This window comes from Lepidochelys kempii, chromosome 4 (genome assembly GCF_965140265.1).
Source record: "Lepidochelys kempii isolate rLepKem1 chromosome 4, rLepKem1.hap2, whole genome shotgun sequence".
Taxonomy (NCBI): domain Eukaryota; kingdom Metazoa; phylum Chordata; order Testudines; family Cheloniidae; genus Lepidochelys; species Lepidochelys kempii.
In genome coordinates this window covers 117,256,854-117,279,428 of record NC_133259.1, presented here as the reverse complement: position 1 = coordinate 117,279,428, position 22,575 = coordinate 117,256,854, and the positions used below count along the sequence as shown (strand labels likewise).

At 43.0% G+C, this 22,575-nt stretch overlaps 1 protein-coding gene across 3 annotated transcripts in view; it reads right to left on the bottom strand.

The window, feature by feature from the left end:
* Positions 1-18,996, bottom strand: part of SORCS2 (sortilin related VPS10 domain containing receptor 2) — an 843,820-nt gene extending 824,824 nt beyond the window's left edge. For all 3 annotated transcript variants that reach the window (XM_073342594.1, XM_073342595.1, XM_073342596.1), the window contains exon 1: positions 18,578-18,996. In XM_073342594.1, coding sequence (XP_073198695.1) covers positions 18,578-18,979 — 402 coding nt within the window. In that variant the 5' untranslated portion in view covers positions 18,980-18,996. The remainder of the gene's footprint in view (positions 1-18,577) is intronic.
* Between the last annotated feature and the right edge of the window lie 3,579 nt (positions 18,997-22,575).

Genomic DNA, 22,575 nt, shown 5'->3' with positions numbered 1-22,575 from the left:
ACAATAAATTGTCCCCAATACATTCCAAGAACCTATCAGACATTTTTGTGTTCTGCCATATTTCTTTTGCAACAGATATCTGGGCAGTTAAGGTCCTCTATTACTACTACATCTTGTGTTCTGGATATTTCTATTATTTATTCTAGAAATGCCCATCCATCTCATCCTCCTGATTTGGTCTTATGACATCAACATATAACAAAGACCCTCTAAGAAATTAAAAGTAATAAAAAAATTAGTTTAAGCTTTTGCTTTCTGAACTTCTGATTGACCCTGTTTACCTCATATTTAGGAATAATCTAAACAGGTTCATTTTTTCAAGATCAGTTAGGGTTGTCTTTTTTTAAAAGCTAGTGACAGATTTGTCATATCACAACATGGTGACATTTGCCTCAGACATGCTGACGGTATACTACCACATCAACAAAGGTACTTACTAAACTGAGTTTGCATATGATGTTACAGTAAGTACAAAAAAGAAGGAAGTTGCCATACTAAGTGTCATCAAGAAAATATCCCAGATTTCCCATTAAGTTCAGTCTCAAAGAGAGCAAGTTAGGGATTTCATTTAATACCTGTGTACAGCAGGTTCACTACCCTATGACAGACATCCACTATGCCTCACTGTCACCCTAGATGCATCTTGACTACCAGACATGAAAGCAGCCCAGCCAATTTGGTATTTCAGTGTCTGATCCAAAGCCCACTGAAGTTAATGGGAGTCTTTTAATTGGCTTTGGATCAGATCCTGGGAAAGCAAGGCTTTACAGGTCTGATCCTGAAAGACCTGAGAACCACAACTCCCTATACCTTTGTGACATTACAGCACTCTGCATTTCTTAAAATCAGACCACATAGAAGAAGCCTTCTGCAAAGGGAAAGTGACTAGGATTGTGCAATCTGGGCCACTTTTCCTCTGCATCTGGTTCAGTGTGCAGAAAGATTGATGCAAAACGCCATTAACTAATTCCAGTCAGTTTCCTTCTGTAGGAAGTGGCTACAGAGGGAAACTGACCAGGATATTAGTTTTCTTTCAGCTGCCAGCCCTTCTATATGTAACATGTTATTCTGGTCTATTTCTGCTGACCCTACAGATATTGAAAAACAAATAGAAAAAAAAGAAAGAAGGAAAAAAGATGAAATAAACAAATGCACAGAAAGGAGGCCAGGGGGCCAAAAAGGGAGTAAAAACAAAAAGAACAAAGACAGAAGCAGGCGGGGGAATCCATGATTGAGTGAACAGCTTTTTTCTACACAAATGCAATAAAAATGTTGAGAAAGAGAATGGTGAAGATATTTAAAAAAAAAAAAAGAAAGAAAGACAAATGCAGAGAGAGAGGAATGAAGAACCAGTGAAGTTATCTGAGTCTATTCCATATGTTTCTTGCTCCCCTGTACCTTCCCTCCTCCCTTCTTTCCAACACTGTGTGAAGGAGTTGGATGGGGCGGAGGCAGTCAGGGGAAGGGGTCGGATAGGCATGGGGTCTCGGGGGGCCTGTCAGGGGGCGGGGGTGTGGAAAGGGGACAGGGAGCAGGGGGTGGGGTACTGGGAGGGGCAGTTAGAGGCGGGGGGTCCCAGGAGGGGGAGGTTAGGGGACAAGTAGCACAGGGGTTGGATAGGTTGGGGATTCTGAGGGGGGCAGTCAGGGGGTGGAAAGTGGCAGGGGTCGGATAGGGGGTGGGCGCACAGCCTTCCCTACCTGGCCCTCCATACAGTTTTGTAACCCCAATGTGGCCCTCAGGCCAAAAAGTTTGCCCACCCCTGCACTAAGAAGTGATTGGCTACAAATTGACCCCTCAGGTCCAAAGTAACTCCTTCAGGGCCTGGCTGGGGTGCACACCCCATCACACACAGGTTCCTCCTATTTTTTTCAAATGAGAATTATAGAAGAAACCAAAATTTAGGAGCTAGATCTACAGCTGATGAAATTTAATATAGCTCCATTGAAGTCAATGGTACTAGGCTGATTTATACCAGCTGAGAATTCCCTGGGGCCTAGAGATAGATAGCCCACTAGATTGTCACACAGGAAAATGATTTAATTGCTGCCCTTCTAGCTCATTTTAAAACTGTAGAGGAAGAGCTAGATACCTTTTTAAAAAGATCATGAGACATTCCTAAATAAGAAAGGGCAAGAAGGTTTTCAAATGACCTTTGCCCCCAGCCTTTCCCAAAACCCTTGGGGACAGACAGGCAACAGTCAGGCCTTTTAAAAAAAACAAAAACAAAAAAACCCACTAACTGGGCTTCAAATCACTGCCATGACTCTCCATTTGATCAGAAAGTTGGTGGGGTTGTTTATTTGTTTTTTTAAACATTTCCACCAACAGTTTGTACCGAACCAGCAAACCAAGCCTAATTATGCCACAGAAGCCTTCAGCTAACAAGCAGCAAAGCTTGTGTACATCAAAACAGCTTTCCCACACAGCACAAGGAAGGATCGACTATTTAAAGTCAAGCATTCAGACATCAAAGGTATCCATTTCTTAATGATTTAGAAAGGGCCAGACATTTGAATAATGTTAGGTAAACTTTCATAAATAAAAGATGAGACTTCACTTGTAATTAAGAGCATCTACCACTCATGTACCAAAAGACTAATGCCTTGAATTCAAGATTAATCCTCAAGCAGACAAGACTGTCCATTTAACTAGCATTAATCCAACTTCAGATAGCTGGAGAAAACATTCAGAACATATATCCCGTCTTTCCAATGAATGAATTATTGAAATATTTCTAAAAAAATGCTTCAGTACACAACAGCGAAAAGACACCAAGGTGACAGTTTTTCATGTATGTTTCACCCCCTGAAATAACAGTCTCTAACTCAAGCAACAATACATGTTCCTCACTAAGTCGGAACCTGCTACTAGATTTTAAGAGCAAATGAAAACAATAAGTTATTTTAACAATGGCACATAGCAGGGTGTGGCAATGCTTTTTAATGTCACCACAACCCTAATAGGGCTTATTTGCTATTTTTAAGAGACTCCGCTGGAAATAAGATACCACTTTAATCAAACTATTTAGGGATCATTTTCAAGATTCTAAGCTCTGGCTACAATGTCTAATATTTCTACTGCTTAGAATATTCAGAAGCCAAAGCTCAAATCTGAACCCTTTTCAATTTGGGACATGAGTGGGTGTCACTCTGTCTGAAGTGTGAGTGCCAACCTCAGGGCAGACTGTTAAAAAGCAGGGCAGCCACCCCAAACTGATGGTATGTTCTATAACTAGATTTCACCAACCCAGAAACAAAATGTGAACTCCTAACATAACAGTCTTACCACAGAGTCACAGACAGTCCTCTTGGGCATTCCAGTTTATCTTGCTACTCAGGCAAGCTGGACTTAGTGATAAATGATCACTTATACCAAAGATCACAAAATATTCAGGTTGCTCTCAGTTCCAAGAGACCAGTCACTTACCCCGGGTCAATTTGTACCTTAGATCTCACACCAAAGACCATGCTTATAGCCAATCCTGTACTAAACTAACTGAAGGTTTATTAGCAGTTTAAATCAGGCAGCATATATACACGAGTTACAGTCTATGGTTCCAAAAGGTAACAGAGTTATAGGAATCTCTCAGCACTGAACATCTTTTAGGGCAGTGAACCTCAACCAGGGGTCCAGGGCCCCCTGGGGGGCTGCAAGCAGGTTTCCGGGGGTCTGCCAAGCAGGGCCAGCATGAGATTTGCTGGGGCCTAGGGCAGAAAGCCAAAACCCCACCACCTGGGGCTGAAGCCAGGGGCTACAAGCAACTTAGCTTTGCAGGGCCCCCTGTGGCATTGGCCCTGGGCAACTGCCCTGCTTTCTACCCCCTAATGCTGATCCTGGCTTTTATATGCAGAAAGCCAATTGTGGCACAGGTGGGCCGTGGAGATTTTATAGCATGTTGTGGGGTCCTTAGAAAGAAAAAGGTTGAGAACCCCTGTTTTAGGGCTAACCCAGGGACTTCTGCTTTTGTTTCCTAGCTCTCACCCTGTGAGAGTCCAAACAGCAAAAAGATGAAAACTTTTCAAGTCAGCTATTTTTATTTCCCTCTTCCAGAATTCAGGCTGATGGGACATGCTTCTTTGCGCATAGTATCTTCACAGGTGTGACAGGACCATTAGCCCACTCTTTGTATTGTGATGCTTCACAATGGCCCACTTAGTTCTGATAGTCCTTCATGATGGGTGGGGGAACCCTCCTCCTGCCTGGATTCACAAGTTCAGAACAGGCATGATCAAGCAAAATTTACATATTACCTTATAGCATAGAATACGGATATTAGAAGTAAAGGTTAATGCATCCAGCAACTTACAAGCATTTTATAGAGTCTAAACACATCTTTACCAGTCTAATACCTATCTTGAACAATATTAACACACAGGTGAGCTAGTCTGGTTTCCAGGTATGAATTTGTCAGTGCTCAGCTGACACCTACCAGCTTATCAAGAGCTGGCACCTGATCTACCAGCATCACAAAGGGAATAGAATTCAAAACCCTGTGTCTAACCTCAAACCTACAATTTCAGAACCAGTTTGGGTCTATTTTCTGGTATTTCCAGAATTAAAGTTTTCAAAAGACTTTGGCCCAAGGTGATAGAAACTTCACAATAACTTCACATGGGACCTGATCTTGCTACACAACCACAGATCCAGTGCCACCCCTCCCCCAATTTGATCTTAATACTCCTCCCTGAATCAACCTATTTCCTACTGCAGTCCTCACTTAAAATTACTCATAATGAAAATACAGCATTTCTGCTTAATTGCATGAGTAGTTGCGTTGTTTTCCATAGCAAGATCAAATTCTTTCCCGGGATACACACCGAAGGCTCCCATTAATATCTGTTCCTTCACTCCTGCATTAATACAAATATAGCTTGTAAAAAAGGATTCAGTCAACTTAAAATCAACCTTGTGTCTATGTTTTCTGCCTACTATTGTTACAAGTCACACAAGACTCCAATCCAGCCAAGACTTACTTAGCTATGAGCACATAAGTAGTCTCACTGACTTGAATGGCTGTATTTAAGCGTGTGAAAATCATTGCAGGGACAGACCCTAAGATTGCTAGTCCAAAACCAAAAAGCTTTAACCAGTTTTGAAATAAAGGTTGCTAAATACGGAGATAGCTCTTCATCACATTATTTCCAAAGATCAAGCACTGAATAGTTAAGGGTATCATAAATCCTGCACTGCCCCAGTGATAAGCAAATACACTATTCTTATCAAGTATTTAAAAAACCCAAATCACAATCTACTGGCTTTGATTAAAATAATAAAACAAAGAAAAGTTGCAAAAGTTAGACGTCAGAGCTTGACAGAGGCAAGTGAGTACTACCCAGATCATGCAGAGCAGCATTCAGAAAAGATCAGCCTCTTTAGAGCTGTCACTTTACCCTCCTCCCCATGCAAGAGGGCCAGGCTTGGTGAGGAGTGTAGCTACATGTGTGCTGCACCTGGTACAGGGTACTTCCTCCTCAGAATGGCTCTGTGACTGAGTGTCAAACTCTGCCTTTTCGTCTGTTCCAGGGGCAGTGCAACACCATACTGCCCCTTGCTCAGAGCTGGTGGCAAAGATAAGATTGAGCCCTCAAAGATCAGTAATAGGCAAACGTATCAACAATGAAAAGCTAACAGAGACCTGAATTTGAGACCTGCTGTGTCAGAACACACACTCTTCCATATACATACACATTCTCTGATGCTCATGTCTTTAAAATAAGATGTATGATTTACTGAATGGTGAGCTGGAGCTGGTTCGCGCGAACCGGTTGTTAAATTTCAAAGCCTGTTTAGAACCAGTTGTTAAAGGGCTGGGCAAACTGCGGCCCATGGGACCGTCCTGCCCGTCCCGGCTGGGCAGGCTCCCCTGTGAATTTTTACTCACCCGGTGGCACTCCGAGCCTTCGGCGGCAGGCCCTTCACTCGCTCCGAGCCTTTGGCGGCGGGTCCTTCAGTGCTGCCAAAGACCCGGAGCGACTGAAGAAACTGGTTCTTCAGCTTCTGGCAGCTCATCACTGGATTTATGCACCTGAAAAGTTTTCAGTTATTATAATTCAGCTCCTTAAGACAATGTCACTTTCATATTACATCAAAGCATACTAATTCTACCAATCTCCTTCAGTGCATAAACTGCAGGGACTGCACAACAACTGCTGATATCAGTGCAACAACTTACCTACAGACACACTATATGGCCTTAGTAATTTGTTTTCATTTAGTGGCATCAGCTGCATTTGCTGCTTTTAACTTCACCTTTGCAAGGCTCAGTTACAGCCATGTGAGCAGCTTAGCCTGAATGTTGAGCTGCAGAGTGCCCAATCGTGACAACTCCACATACATTTGCTGTCTGTACTATCTGCAGCTCACATTTGTTTTTCAAAGACGTGTCATTCATTTTAATTCTTCCAGATGTATTCTTATTCAATAGCTGCACTACGTCACAGCCTGTAAATATTTAATTTCATGGGGAAACAGATTTGGTACCAATAGGTTGCAACAAAAAAATAATGAGGAATGCTTTGCAAAAAGTCATATCGGTATGAGGCCTCAGATGGAGTACAGTGTCCAATTCTGGGCATCACACTTCAGCAAAAAGGTGGATAAATTGGAGAGAGTGCAGAGAAGTGCAACAAAAATGAAAAAAGGATTAGAAAACCTGACCTATGAGGAAAGGTTAAAAAACTATTGAGTCTTGAGAAAAGAAGACTGAGTGGGGACGGGACCTGAGAATAGTCTTCAAATATGTTGAGGGCTGTTATAAAGAGGACTGTGATCAATTGTTCTCTGTGTCCACTGAAGGAGTAGGACACAAAGTAATAGCCTTAATCTGCAGCAAGGAAGGTTTAGGTTAGATATTAAGAAAACCTGACTATAAGGGTAGTTAAACTCTGGAATAGGCTTCCAAGAGAGGAGGTGGAATCCCCCTCCTTGGAGGTTTTTAAGAAAAGATTGGACAAATACCTGTCAGGGATGGTCTAGGTTACTTGGTCCTGCCTCCACGCAGGGGGCTGAACTTGATGACTTCTCGAGGTTCATTCCAGTCCTACATTTCTATGCTTGTGTCATATGAATTATAAGTATCCACTAGTATCTGAACTAAATTCAGGTAACAAAATCCATAGTGATATCTGGGATTATGGCAATATTCATAGTTCCCCACAGAGCCTCATTTGCGTATTAAACATAATATTTAAGAGTTTTTATTAAACTGGGGTGAGTGAGGTTGGATGACTCCACGGCACAGATACCACGGTGGGGGGGATATATAAATAGTTAGATTAGGGTGGTACAGACAGAGAGATAGATTACACAGCTGGATGACTGGTAATGGGATATGGAGCTTTTCATTTCCAAAGTGATCAATCAAATCCACCCAGGGAGGTGATGACTGAAAGCTGTTACCCTCCATGGTAAGGATGTCAAACATCCGACCACAGGCCAGATTCAAACCACAGGAGATGTTTATGTAGATTGTGCTGAATCTCATCTTTCAATTTTTAAAAAAATGTTTCTGCCTCTGAAGCCACAAGGGTCTAATCTTCCAAATGGGAGCCTCGTGGAGCCAAGGCAGTGACATCTATCTGAGTCTACAGACAGCGTGAAACAAGGACTAAGAGGGATGAGCATAGCTCTGGTTGCTCCACTGTCTGCTTCCTTGCCAGATGGTGGGAGCACCAAAGAGAGCAGGATCAGATCTCAAGTCTCTTTGACTCCCCTCCCCTACACAGCCACTCAGACCAACCCAGGGGAGGAGAAGGAGAGAAGCTCAGAGCCAACAGCAAGTTATGACTCCCTGATTCTCTATCACAGCCATGACAGATGAAAGAACAGGCTTCTCTAATTAGCTTCTCTAATTCTTACCGGCTAGTTATGGTACACCAGGGACAATACCCCCACTGGTGACTGCAGGAATGCAGCTCCCTCTTTGAACCCATTGTACCTTCTGAAGCTGAGGGATTCCCAACCGGAACTTGTGGGTGGTTTCTGCTCCCTTCAAGCTGCCTGAGCCAGAAAGTGGGGGCAGAACAGAGCAGAGAATCTGCCCCAACCTGTTTCTTGTAGCCCCTTGACTGGGTTGAAATCATGTATTTGGCCTGCAGGCTGAAAAAGATGGGACACTGTTTTAGAGGGACTTCCAGAGACCTACAAAAGTTTACCAGTTGCTCTAAAATAAGAGCTGCAACTTGGATAAACTCCCAACCACTCTACTGGGCAGTCCAGCCCAGGTGACAGGATTCCATGTGAGCACTCACACAGCTGCCTGCTTTATTCTAACCCCCAGGGATACAGAAATATACAAGAATCCTGATCAGGTGTTTCTCATTTATTAATACCCCTGTTGTTCACAGAATGAGAAGACAGAGGATGAGAGAAGTGATGTACACATGCAGATCCACAAACCAAAGAACAGCTGTCAGGTCTAATTTTAGGTTTCCCACCCTTGACAGTGTCTTTTAAAGTAGTTAGAAAGATTGCACAGATGGAAAATTCAGGCTGCAAACAGTCAGTATCTGGGATATAGGTGAATCCAAGGCAGCATGTAGATCCACAAAAGGAACAAATACAGACATTCAGAACACTTCTTGTCTACCACAGAAGGCCAACACTAAGATTTAATGAGCGCTGCTTATTAGTTTTGTGTGAGAGACCCACAAACAACTCCAATCCTGCAAGAGGAACAACTGATAAGCGCACTCCCAGGGAGCCAGATACTGAAGAATATCTTATAAAGCTAGACACCTGGAAGATCTAGTGACAGCCTACAATCCCCTGGTGCAATCATGTTTGCGACAAAGAAACCAATACTTCTTCAAAACTGGTCATGTTGAAAAAGGTGAAACACCGCCCCAAGCTGAAAGAGCAGTTTCAATGTATTCCTGCTGACCCTTTAACTTCACTCCCTTGAGCATCCGCCTTTCAGGAACGATGGTTGTTGGAGGCAAGTGTGGGTATGCATTAATCATAAACAGGCTATTCTCCAGTAGCTGAGAAAATCAACTCCTTTATGCAGTAGCTTAATGAGAGAGTCTAGGGAGAGGGAAGTTTCACATAGCCCGAGCTGAAGGGTGGAACAGCTCAATTCTCAATCAGCATCACCATTATTTATTTGGATTACAGTAGCATCTAGAGCCCCAGTCGAGGGTCAGGGCCCCATTGTACTAGATCTTGTACAAACAGAAAAAGACAATCCCTTCTCCACAACTCTTACATGTTGGGGAGGGAAGACAAGTAACAACAACAACATGAGAACATTTTTGCATGGACTAGCACTGCACACAGAGTAGCTTGCCACCTGCCTTGCCTACACACATTAGCCCAAGGGTGATACAAAACATGCATCCTGTCACTACTGGTCACCCTTCTGCTTTTGAGCAGCTGGGAATGGGAGACTGGACTTCTACAGCATTGGCCATAGAGCTGGGAGGAAAATGCTTTTCCCATCCAGCATAAATTTAATATTATAAAAACAAAAACACTTCCCATCCCAAATCAGGACAAAAAGTAAAAAAAAAAATATTAAATTTTTTTGGAAATCCTTTTTTTTTTATTCAGGTCAACTGAAACATTTTGATAATTTTGACTCAACTTTTTAAAGTTTAAATTTAGTAGATATTGAAGCGTCATTTTGACTCAAAAAAGAAATTGTTCATTTTGAAAATGTCATCAAAACATCCCTGGTTGACAATTTTGAAACTTGTTTTCCAATAATTTTTCAAACTGTAAATTTTGTTGAAATCAACCCTGTTTTGCAAACTGTTGTGAGTTTGATGAATTGACATTTTTGAGCCAAAAAACACCCAAACAGTACATTGAAAAATTCCTGCCCAGCTCCAATTGTCCATGTAGCTCAACCATCTGGCACGTGCTTAAAAAAGGAAGACATAAGAGAGACAGATCTCAGGGGAAATGGGCACGGACATGTATAAATTGTTAATTTATGATTCCATCTAAAAGAACAAAATATTAACAAACAATGTCATTTTAAACAATGCATAAAAATGAGCTTTAACCCTTTGGAATTTAAGTACTGGCCAAATTTATCAAAGTACTTTTAAATTCTCATTATGAAAAAAATGAATCACAGTTTACTAACAAAGACTTTTCTACAGTTTTATTTTTGGAGGACCTGGGGTAATGAAGAAAGAGAAACTGGAGGAAATTCAGAAAAGAACTATTCTCTCTCTCTGTCTGTGTTTATAATAATGGTACTTAGGTGGCAAGTCTGTTTCAAGAAGGAAGATTTAAGTGAGTTTTACTTAATGAAACAATGACTAAAGTGAAAACATGATTACTGTTTAGAAGAATCGGAAGCATATGAAGACTAAGAAGGAAGGAAAATTATTTTAGGTGGTGTAATGGAGTAACTGGGAATAATCAGACAAAATAAGAAGAGAAAAATTTAGGTTGAATTACCAAAAAAAAACCAAAAACCCCACTGTCCTAACAGCAAAAACTCAGACTTTTGAATAATCTGCCTACAGATGTGAACAGAAGCCCAGTCACTTAAGATATCGGCTGAACTAAGCGCTACAAGATCCACTCATGGGAACAAGCATGCATTAGTAGTAGGGTAGACTAAATGATCTAATAGAATTTTTCCAACTCTAATTTCTAGGATTCTGCAATTTTAGTGCATTATGAAGTAGTTGCAAGAAAACTAAAAATTGCCAAGGCTATAGAAAATCTAATTTATTTTAGGTACATAAATGGCTTCCACTACCATAGTATCTGAGCACCTCACAATCTTTAATGCATTTATTGATCCTTCCAACAATCCCGTGAGGTAGGAAAGTACCATTATCCCCATTTTACTGGTAGGGAGCTGAGGCAGAAAGAGACTAAGTGGCTTTCCCAAGGTCACACAGGAAGTCTGTGGTGAAGCAGGGAATTGAACTGAGTCTCAGGTTAGCGTCCTAAACACTGGATCATATGTCTTACTCCTTCTTAATGTCCTTCAGAATTCTGATTAACTTTCACCAGGTGAATTTGCAGTCAATGGCCCTAATCCTTAATACTGGTAAACATGTGAAGAACTTCGCTCACGTGAGTGATTCTGTTGAAGACAGTAGAGCTACAGCTGTTAATACCATTACAGTGTGCTTAAGTGTCTGCATGATCATGGCCAAAGTCCTTCCACTGCACTCCATGCATTGCTGAATCAGTCAAAGATACACACTACTGCCAAAAACAGTATGGCATTTTGCACACTGTATATATATATATATATATATATAAAATATTGTTTCTAGCTATGACTATTATTAAAATTTACATAGACATGAATATCACAATACAACATAATTCTAAACTCATCAATAACAAATGTATCTATTTAGGAAAACTTTCAAATGAGTTTGCAACATGTGTCAACGTGTTTACATATCAATGTGTAAAAGGAGGATCTGTTTGTGCAGATGCCAGGTTTACGTTACACAATCTCTACGCACCAATGCCTACTGCACATGAAAGTCTCATTTCTTCTACCCAGTGAGTGTATGAAGGATTAAATTGTAGACTGCAAGATTGCTCTTTGGGGCAGGAAGCATCTTTCTGTCTATATTTGTACAGTGCCTAGCACAATAGAGTCTTGTTCTAGGACTGGAGTTCCTAGGTGCTACCCAATGCAAATAATATAATAAGAACTGAGGAACCAGTAGGATCGCTTAACAGTTCATACTAGACATTCACGTTATTTAAAGGTGTCAACTGAAAGTGCCTATTCATAAGGGACAGTCCCTGTTCTTCAGTAAAATAATCATTTCCCCTACTTCTTCCTTCCAAAAGATTCTCCTACTCACTGAATATCAGTAGCATTAAAAGGAGTTTTCTCATTTCCCTCTCCAAATGTCTCTATTTATAGGTTTCTAGTATTGTCAAGTCTGTGAAGGGTAGTGTCTGAAATTTCCACTTCAGGATATATTCCTGATGCCAAAAACCTAGATACTTCTCCAATGAGATATTATAAATCCCGGTTTGGTTTATCCATGCACACACTGTGTGTCTGCAGTATTAGAGATATTACATCTTTATTATTAGTTGCTACATTTCTTTTACCTCCATTTTCATTTCCCCCACCCTCCTCCAAGCACCTTGTCTCTGGCCATAGCAGTAGGGAGGTACTTCTTTACATTCTGCTCCTCTCCTTGATGAATCAGGTCTGAAATGTATTATATCCTTCCCACACACACAAAAAAAAAGGGTTGGCGCACACATTTAATTATGAATGTATGGGTCAATTTCAGGAGTCTGCTTGGGAGGTGCTGGGGCTGGGTTGTCTGTGTCTACAGAGGTGCTGCCCCCTACCTTCACTTGATGAAATTGTTGAGATACAGAGAACATCCAAAAGAAGGAAAAAACAGTAAAATGGAGGAAAAAATAATACAAACTACAAAGTTTATGTTTTGTTTTATCATTATATTAAACTTGGAATATAGTTTATTCGAAAAAAGCTCAGTGCTTTTGGTGTAAGATTCTGCAAATCCTTTCAGAATAACTTTGTTTTTATTTTCACCAACACCTCAAAGAATCTTTAAAAAAAAAAAAATCCTCCCTGTGGGGAACTTGCCTTGCAGTCTGCAATACATCTGTCATTTATTAAGTCCGGGAAGTCAGGAGTTTTGACTATGTTCTCTTTTTTGTCCCATAAGCAATAATCTGGCCACTCATGATAAAGAGAGCCAAAAATCTCCAAGATGGAGTGCTGCTTAGTTTGGATGAATAGTTACATTCACAGTTACAGATTTTGCTACAGGAATATTGAAGTCAATCTTCTTTATGGATTCCAACAGCACAATTTATTGCAAATTGAACAAAACAGTAAACCAATGAAATAAAATATCTGCCAAAAGAATACATTTAGTGGTCACTGGATTGTATAAATCATATGTGGTGAAACTGCATTGCAAAAAGTAACATTTTTAAATTAAGCAAAATACTTGTTTATCAAATAATGAAAAATCTGGATTAACTGGGCTGTTAAAGTAGATAAATTCCTATGTATACATAACTACTGTAACTACTGTCTATATACACAACAGACCTTTCTTTCTTTGATAAACTACTAAATGCTGGATCTTTTTAAAAGTATATAAATGCATTTATTGTATCCCTGTGCTACACATTTATGAGGGCTACATAGGACCAAGACACCAACCTACTGGGCAAATGAGTGACTGCACAGACTTAATATTGTCAAGCAAACAAAAAAGGAAGTACAGACACTGTGAAACTGAAGATTTAAGAATTAGTTGGCTGAAGTCCTGTTCACAACACTTTAGCAGCCTGCACACATCATCCAAGATCATATCTGAATATAAGATTCATTCTTCAAGTATTTCTCTTAATTTTGATTTTTTTTAAAACACAAGTGAACACTACGGTAAAATAGATATTCCCTATAGGAGTCAGTAAGAGTCCAATACTGTGAAGAAACTGTTTACTTTGTAATCACAGAACACTGAATGGCTTTAAGTTCTCTACTTCTAAAGAACAATTGTTTGTTTAAAGCTTTTCACTAAAAATAATATTCCCCTAAATCAGATAGGAATACTGTATCCCTAGTAAACTTTAAAAGCTGCATATTACATTTAGCACAGCATAATGATGATTTGTACAAATGGCAAACTGTAAATATTGTGATATATACCCTGATAGAAAAAGTATTGTTATTTTATCAGATAAGTGACTACCAATCAATACCTCTTGTGGATGTTAACGGCACATTGTGCAACCCAGCAGTCAAGCCTCCAATTTATGATTTTTTAGGACAGGTTAGGAAATTAGTTCCACTTACAAAAACTTTTGTTTGGAAGTACAAGTGCAAGACAGATCTCCTTGCACTTTTGAAGCAACAGGGGAAGGGGAAGTGCAAACATCGACTGTAGGAATGAACTAACCAGCTAAGCTACTGACATTAAAAGTACCAACTTTGCAAGGCTTGCATCCCCAACAATGTTTTTGACTAGACAGACTACTGTCAGAAAAGGTCAGGGACAAGCTTACTGTTTATGGAATTTATAAATAATTAATTCTTCAGCATACAAAACAAAGTAATGAGGACACAAAACGGGAAGCAATTTACATGGCTCCCTATATTAACAGAATGAGGAAGTGTTCAGTGATCTTCCTAGACATTCAAGCTCACTTTACAACCATTGCAACTGTATACACCCTCTGCTATCAAACCCAACATTTCTTTAATTCTGAAAAATTACTACACTAAGAAAGGATAACAAAAGTACACAGCAGAGTTCTAAAGCAGAGAAAAGAGGGGGAAAGGATAAATTTAATTTATGGCCTCCTCATGCAACTACAAATTAAGCACTTCCTTTGAAACACAGTAGGATTTACAAGATGAGCACAGAGCTTTTTAAAATTTATTTACATCAAGCAGTCTAAGCCCTTTCCAAGTTTGTTTATTTGTCCTTGATCCACACATGAGTGTTCCATGGCAGTGCTTTCAATGAAATACTCATGCAGGTGAACAACCTTCTGAGAAACAGCTGCCCACTCACCATTTATGATTATTTGTCTCTCCGTCAGGGAGCTCCAGGGAATAATCCTACTGTGTTTTTTCTCCTTTATTTTACAAGGCAAGGTGTTTAACAGGCTATATGGTTGTCTAGAGCTCATTGCTGCCAAATTTTCAACCACCACTACTGTAAAGTATGAGAGAACTAGTTTAGCTCCTGAACCAAAGTGCTGAGTGCCTCCAAAGAAGTTCCCACCATCCTCAGGCATAGGTTCAGGAACAAGGGGTGCAGGGAGTGCTGCCACACCCTCTTGCTTGAAGTATTAACAACAAGGTTTCTGCCTTCAGCACTCCCAGTATAAAAATTGTTCCAGCACCATTGTCCTCAGATTACATCCACACTGCAGCTGGGAGGTGTGATTCCCAATGCAGGTAGGCAGACACACTAGCTCTGCTGGAACTAGCATGCTAAAAATAGCGGCATGGGTGGCGGTTCATGATAGCCACCTGAATCCAAGCCTGCTCAGCACCTCACAAGGAGGCGCAAGGCCTGATCTGAAGTCCACTGTTACCAATGGGAATCTTTCCATTGATTTCAGTGGGCTTTGGATCAGGCCCTCAGTAGCTTCTGGCTCCATCCTTCCCTACTGAGGTCGAGGGGAGTTATGACATTATTACAATGGTGAAAGATAAGGCACAAAGTTGGCAACCATTTCTATTAATTTTTTCTCTTAGATTATTGTTCCTTGCTCCAAACACTTATCAGAAGTTAATCAAAAGTTCCTCCTGCTTTCTAACATGGATGTAGGGCCTGAACCAGAGCCCATTGAAGTCTTCCACAGACTTCAATGGATTGTAAATCAGGTCCTTAGTTAAATTCAATAGGGTTTTTTCTTGCCTGTGGTATTTAAACTCACAACTGAATGAAGAACAGTGATATTTGCTTGTATCATTTCCATCTCATCCTCACTGCATGAACTTGACACACTTCTTCCACTTTTCTCAGACAGACTAGTTCTGTACCTTCTTTGCAATCCTCAGATCACTTCTTTGTAGCAGCTTTTGGTTCCTCATTGCTTTATCAACTCATATTCTACAACACAACCAACCAAACATGTTAGCAGACAAGTCTAATGAATCAGGGGGGATGAAAATTCCTGCCACCTACATATTTTTTAAAAGCATGCTAAGCAAACAAACGAGGTGCTCAGGTGTGTGGTAATGGGATAGAAAGCCTTTCACCTCCAGATCATTGGTCCAGCCCACTATGGGACAGTCCAGCTGATAGCAGGCACGCTGAACAGCATGATTTTGAAATAGCACAGCACAACTAAACATTTTTGTCTCTGAATTAGTAAACACAGTAGCAAACATCTATTTGCACTAATGATGTGGAGTCCCGCCACACATTAATGAATTTAGTAAACTAATAAGTGCACAAACAATAAAAGAATAAGATAATGCATCAAATTTATTCCATTCTGACAGTGTCATGTATTTTTGCTACTGAGGAAACTACTTCATCATATACTAGTACACACATTGTAGAATATCGTGAAAAAATAACGAAATCTTAGCAATACAAGCTAACACTGCAGCATCTGCTATTAAATATTTGCGGAGAGATGGGGAGAGACCACTAGTTTTAAGTGTGTGGATTAGCAAGGTATTTGTTTGAGAGCACAGAGTACTGTGGATGAACGCCGTTACATTTTTTGTACATAAAAATCTGAACTCGAGCCAACTTTTTTAATAGTGATATTTTCAAGACAGAAAAATAGCCCTAACAGCCTGCCAGCACTGCCCATGAAAAGAAATGGCATTATTCTGAAAGCAGAAACAGGGAAAGGACAAAACTAGAGAAATATGCCAATGATTTGCAATACTTTCCATGAAAAGAAAATGGCCATCAGTTCACATTTCCCTCCTAAGTAAATCAGAAACTAGGCATCAAGCTTTATGATGCTGACTCCAACTCTGACACACGAAAATATCCGATTATATAATAAGCATTAACACAAGCAGCCAGCCTGCTCACAGGACAGCTCTTGTTCTTGTGCGACCCACTAGCAGAGCTAGCACAAAGTGGATTGGACAACCCGAAGGGGAAGATGCTAATCCATACATTTATGGGAAACACAGTGCATGCTTGCTGAACGGAGTCAAGTGTAAATGAACACTATGCATAATTTGCAAAGCTCACGTTCAAACAAAGGCGAGGATCTCAGCTAATCTACAATGAAATAAAGCAGAGATTTTCCAGAAATGCTAAAAATCTTCAGGAGAAAATCATTCTAGATTTTTCATAACAAGATTTCACCGCCTATGTGGTTATATAGACATTACACAATGCCTGGTGCTGTGTAATATTTACCTATGCTACACAATGTTATGAAATAATGTCTTACTGTAGGATAAATTCAAAAGCAGCAAATTCCAGAAACCATCTGTTCAAATATATACCCATCATCTGTGGATATAGAGGAAATAAAGATGAGATTGAATATTAGTTAAAAACAGATAATGGGCTGAATTAATGGAATTATCCCAGCAGAGAAGTTGGCCTTATATAATTAGTTAAATGTAAATATTACAAGGTCACACGCTGCTTTAACTGTGACAAAGTTCTGAAACTTGGTGTACAGTACCTACAAAAAAGCACCAGTGTCAGCAAAATATTTTTATAAAACTTCGATCAGTACATAGGAAGCCAGTTTGTTAGAAGATTCAAAAAGGAGCAAGTACAATGAAGTATAATGGATACAGTAAAATAAAAGTTTCACCATCCATTTACACCATAGGACAGAATGGGTCCCGTGGGTTTCTGAGCAGAGAGATCAAGGCACCTGACTCCATAAACTCTATGCATTTTTGACCAAATCAAACAGCAGAGCCTCCATTTGTGTGCGACTTGCACAGGTGAGACCAGACCAGGGTCAGCTGCTGCAGGGAGCGACAGAGCGCCGTTTTCAGCGGCATGAAAGGGTCTTTGGGTTTGGGGGCTGACAAAAGATAACGTGCAACTGTGAAATGAGACAGAATAGCAGGGTCATGGGAAGGAAAGCTGGAAAGCTGAGTGGGTGCGTACGCCCTAGATGGAAGTGTTCGAACGGGAGCCTCCCCACCACCCGTGCCCTCTGCCCAAGGGCGCGTTAGCAGGCCCAAGAATGAAGCTCAAACTGAGACCGATGACCCGGCGCCACTGTTTTACAACCAAGTGCCTCCGCTGTGTTTTTTTACCCTCTCGGGCCTTTTAGCACACGGGCCAGGGATTAGAAGCAGGCGATTGATTTGAGGTGAATCGATTGAGCCGCGACAATTTAATCTGGCACTTTTATGAAGGGCTGGAGGGGATAATCCTCTGGCCGCTGCTCTCTCCCTCCCCATCACACGGGGCGGGTGTGACCGGCCACTAGGCGTCTGCTGGAGCTGCCGACAGCCGCCCGAGGATAAGAAACCGAGATAACTTTCCATCTCTCGGGCCCGATCCTCCCGCCAAGTCACCCCCAACCTGCCCCTTAGCCCCAGCGGCCAATGCAGCCTGAGCAGCGTCTCGGGCCAGAGGAGGCAGCCCGAGCTCGGGAGACCTGCCCCAGGTGCAGTCCCACCCCCCCCAACCCCCTTCTCCATCTATGTGCGGGATGCACGCTGCAAACTTTCCAAACTTTCTGGGGAAGTCGTTCAACCGGGGTGGGACTTGCTGCTGCCGCTGCCCCTGGTCACATCTCTTCCTCCCGGCCTCCCCCAAATCAGGGCGACCCTCTTTCCTCCCCTGCCGGAGTACCGGCGTGTGGCCAAGGAGGAGGAGACCAGTTTCCGCCCTGGACCTGCCTGAGCCCTAGCCTGGGATGCACTTGTCACCCGCCGCCTCCAGCCACGCAAGCAAAGGGCTGCTTTGCTGCACCGACGCCGGAACGCCAGGCCCCCCGGCAAGGCTCCCCGAGGCAGCGGGGTGGGGAAGGGAACAGCTACCGTAATACAGCGCGGAGGGCTGGGGCCATATAACGCAGGGGCGGCAGGGGCTGGGCTCTCAGCTGGGGGGGCGGGCGGGACGATGCCCCCACCCGCGGGCTGGATGGCTTTGACTGGGGAGGGGCCCCTACTTACACTGCTGTTCTCGCCAGTCCAGTGCACCATCGCCTGGTTGTGAGACGCGTCCCCTTTGAGCACGAAGGAGGTGCTGATCAGAGAGACCTGCTCCCTGGCCGGGCGGGAGGAGGTGGAGGATGCTCTCCCGGAGCGACTCCCCGCAGCAGCCCCCACGCCTTCGCCAGCGCGCCCCAGCTCACTCGCCTCCTCCCGGCCGCCGCCGCCGCCGCCGCCGGGGCGGAACAGCAGCTCCCGCGGGTTCCTGCTTGCCCGGGTCACCCAGCTGGAGCTCCGGCCGCCCCGCTGCTCCGAGGGGCGCGCAGCCCAGCAGGCACCGAGCAGCAGCAGCAGCAGCGCCAGGCTAGGGGCTGTCCTGCGGAGGGTCCCTGTTGCAGGCACGAGTGGCCCCCTTTGCGCCATGCTCGCCTTCGGATGTGCTAGTGACAGGCTGGGATGTGAATGTGAGACAGATACACAGCCTCCGGAGGGGGGAGGGAGGGGAGGGAGGCAGGGTTTGTAACCAAAGCGAGGGTTTACACTGGAAACAACGTGCTCGGGACTCCGCTCCCAGCCAAGGAGAGGCGCCGCCATCTGCTGGCTCCTCTCTGAAGCCCAAGGCGCAGGCAGCCGGAGAGAAGCAGAGCCCAGCACAGCTGCACCTAATGTTACTGGGAAGGCTGGGTCCCGGTCCCACTCCCACCCCCACCCCCACCCACCCCTAGACTTCCTGGGCGATCATTCGTGGCCCTGGGTTGGAGGCCGCTCCCTGCTGCTAATAATGGACATCTGGATGACAGGAGCAGCGCAGCTGGCTGTTACAGCCTGCCTTGCAAAATCTAAACTCCTGCAGTTCCTGAATGTTCTTTGTGTATGAATGCGCACCAGAAGTGAAAACAACCACTCCAAGCTATCCCAAGTTACTCCATCCTCTGGGCTTCAGAGTGTGTCTAGGGCCCAGCCTCTGTCTTTTCTTTTAGAGGGTAGATTCTTTTGTCACATGAACTGTCCTTCTTGTGGCACCTTAGAGACTAACCAATTTATTTGAGCATAAGCTTTCCTGAGCTACAATGAATGCATCCGATGAAGTGAGCTGTAGCTCACGAAAGTTTATGCTCAAATAAATTGGTTAGTCTCTAAGGTGCCACAAGTCCTCCTTTTCTTTTTGCGAATACAGACTAACAGGCTGTTACTCTGAAACCTGTCCTTCTTGTAAAAAGGAAAGGAGTACTTGTGGCACGTTAGAGACTAACTAATTTATTTGAGCATAAGCTTTCGTGAGCTAGTCTCTAAGGTGCCACAAGTACTCATTTTCTTTTTGCGAATACAGACTAACACGGCTGTTACTCTGAAACCTGTCCTTCTTGTGTGACTTGTGCTCAGCCTTATACAGTATAAGTGCTTGGTAAATAATGGTGTGGGTGTGTATATAATTACATACACACAAGCCCCATTAAAAGAGCATTAAGGTTGCAAAGTCAAGCACTCAAAAGTTAGGAACTGCCAGAATTAAAGTTGTCTATGCCATCTTAATTCCACCCCCTTGTGTATATGCCTAGGATACAAATACTTTAATTCAGCAGTTCTCAGACTGTGGGTCAGGACCCCAATGTGGGTCATGACTCTGTTTTAATGAGGTTGCCAGGGCTGGTGTTAGACTTCCTGGTGCCCAGGACCAAAGCCGAAGCCTGAGCCCCACCACCCGGGGCCAAAGCCCTAGCCCGAGAGCTTCAGCCCTGGGTGTGGGACTCAGGCTTTGGCTTCAGCCCTGGGCGGTGGGGCTCAGGTTACAGGCCCCCCTGCCTGGGGCTGAAGCCCTTTGCCTTTGGTCCCATTGCCCGGGAGGCAGGGCTCGGGCAGGCTCAGGTTTCGGTCCCCTCTTCTGGGGTTGTGTAGTAATTTTTGTTGTCAGAAGGGAGGTGAGGTGTTTGAAGAACCACTGCTTTAATTACATGATCATATATTTTTCCATAGGACTCCTACCCCATTCAGTACACTGCACAGGATGGATGGTGTTCAATTAAAGAGCAGTTATTCAATATTTTTTATCCTCATTGTTCAGTGGGTGGCCTTTGGCCTTAGTTATAGCACACTAGTCAAACCCTGCTCTGAAGATAGAATTATTAATTTCCTCAAGGGCTTTCCCATGGAATTCATCTCTATAGTAGTGGAGTGCTTCACAAACATTTTATCTTCACAATATCCATATGATGGGAGATAGTGGTATTATCTCCCCTTTTACAGATGAGAAATTGAGGCACAGAGAAACTAAGGTCAGAAGTGTCCACTAATTCTGGGTGCCCAACTTGAGACATCTAGGATCTGATTTTTCAGAATATTAAGCATTATATGGCACTTTATGTAACCAAGCACAGCTCCAAGGGACTTCAATGGTCAAGGAATGTCAACACTTCTGCCCCGTTCTCCCCCAATGGCTTATAGTCCCAGCCACCTTGTGCAGCCAGTCCCAGTCTTTCCTTGTTTCCCATCCCCTGGCTCCAGTCTATCACCATTTCCCTGACAACTCCAAGTTCCAAAATTCCCTTCTCCCCTTCTCCCAGTCTCTTTGCGCAACCATTGTCAGTTACAGTCCCCACCACCACTCCATTTACATTCTCACCAGACTCTTTGTCGCAATCTACCCCTTCCTCTTCCTGCTGGTCTAGCTAAGACTGAATCAGACAACTTCCTCCTCTACACTGGCTGGTGTGAGCAATGGGATTACTGAGTGTGCAAGAGAAACAGGCTCTCAGTTTCAGTGCCTGGCCCCACTCCCACCTGGAGCAGCCAGTCATTTCAGGGAAAATCCTTCTTTCTCAGCCCCCTGTAGTCCTAGGCTGAAGCATGTTTCAATTCCAAAGAGCAACTGAGCATATGCAGTCAGGTCAGTAGTAGGAGCTGTGAGGGGACAGTACATGCTGAGACTGCTAAAAGCTGTGAGAGCCTCGAGCATGCTCAGTGAGGGTGGATTCTTCAGAGATTTTAGCTGTTAAACTCTAGCAAGTCTCTACTGAGCATATGTGAACTGAGATTTTTCAAAGGTTTATAACTGGTCCAAATTTGGGCAGGTTTTCACAGAGATGGCAAAAGGCAATACCTGATACAAAGGCTACCCTCTGCCTTTGTCAAATTTCAAATCCCTGCTCTAAAGCATGGGAATGCTGGAGTTTCTTTAAAAAAAAGTTTCTAGAATTTGTCAACATAGGCAAAACATGTATTTCCCTAGTCTCATTCTTGGAAACAGCTCAATCATTTTGAAATTTTCCCAAAAAGGTCAGACAAAAGCAGACAACCAGCATGTAAAATTTCAGCCCAAAAGGTTAAAAATTGATAAAGTTTTAAGCAACTGAAAACAGGGTTTTATAGTGGGATTGTAAGGCAACCTTAACAGTCTTGTACTAGCACTGCCTATAATAGAAGTATGTATATTTCCTGTGCGCAGAATGGGGCAAAATTCCGGTGGAAAAAGGAGTATGTGGTCACAAAATTAAAGATTCAGGCCATGTTTACACTACAAACTTAAATAGACGTAAGGTAAGTCGACATACAGTCAGTTGTGCATGTGCACACCACACTCCTTGTGTTGGTGGAGCACATCCTAACTAGCAGTGCTTGCATCGATGCAGAGAGCAGTGCACGATGGGTAGCTATCCCACAGTGCAACTTTCCATAGGGAGTTTTGGGAAGGGCTAGCAGTGCCTCATGGGAGCAAAACATTCTTGCAGGACTGGGAACATGGCTTGAACATCCCATGATGCCATTTTCTCCCTCCCCTGATTTCCTCCACATCCCATAATATTTCACACCTTTTTTCAAAAGCCTGGCATACCCATGCATCCACCATCTCTAGAGAAGCATGGACCCTGCAGAGCTGTGCACTATTGTGGTATCACAAACACGACATGCTTTATTTCCAGCAGTATTTCCAGACCCACTAGAGGAACTGCCACGTGGAAGTAGCCTGGCTGGAAGCCATAGAATGAAACAATTCCCGGTTGCTGTTGACAGTCACAGAGCAG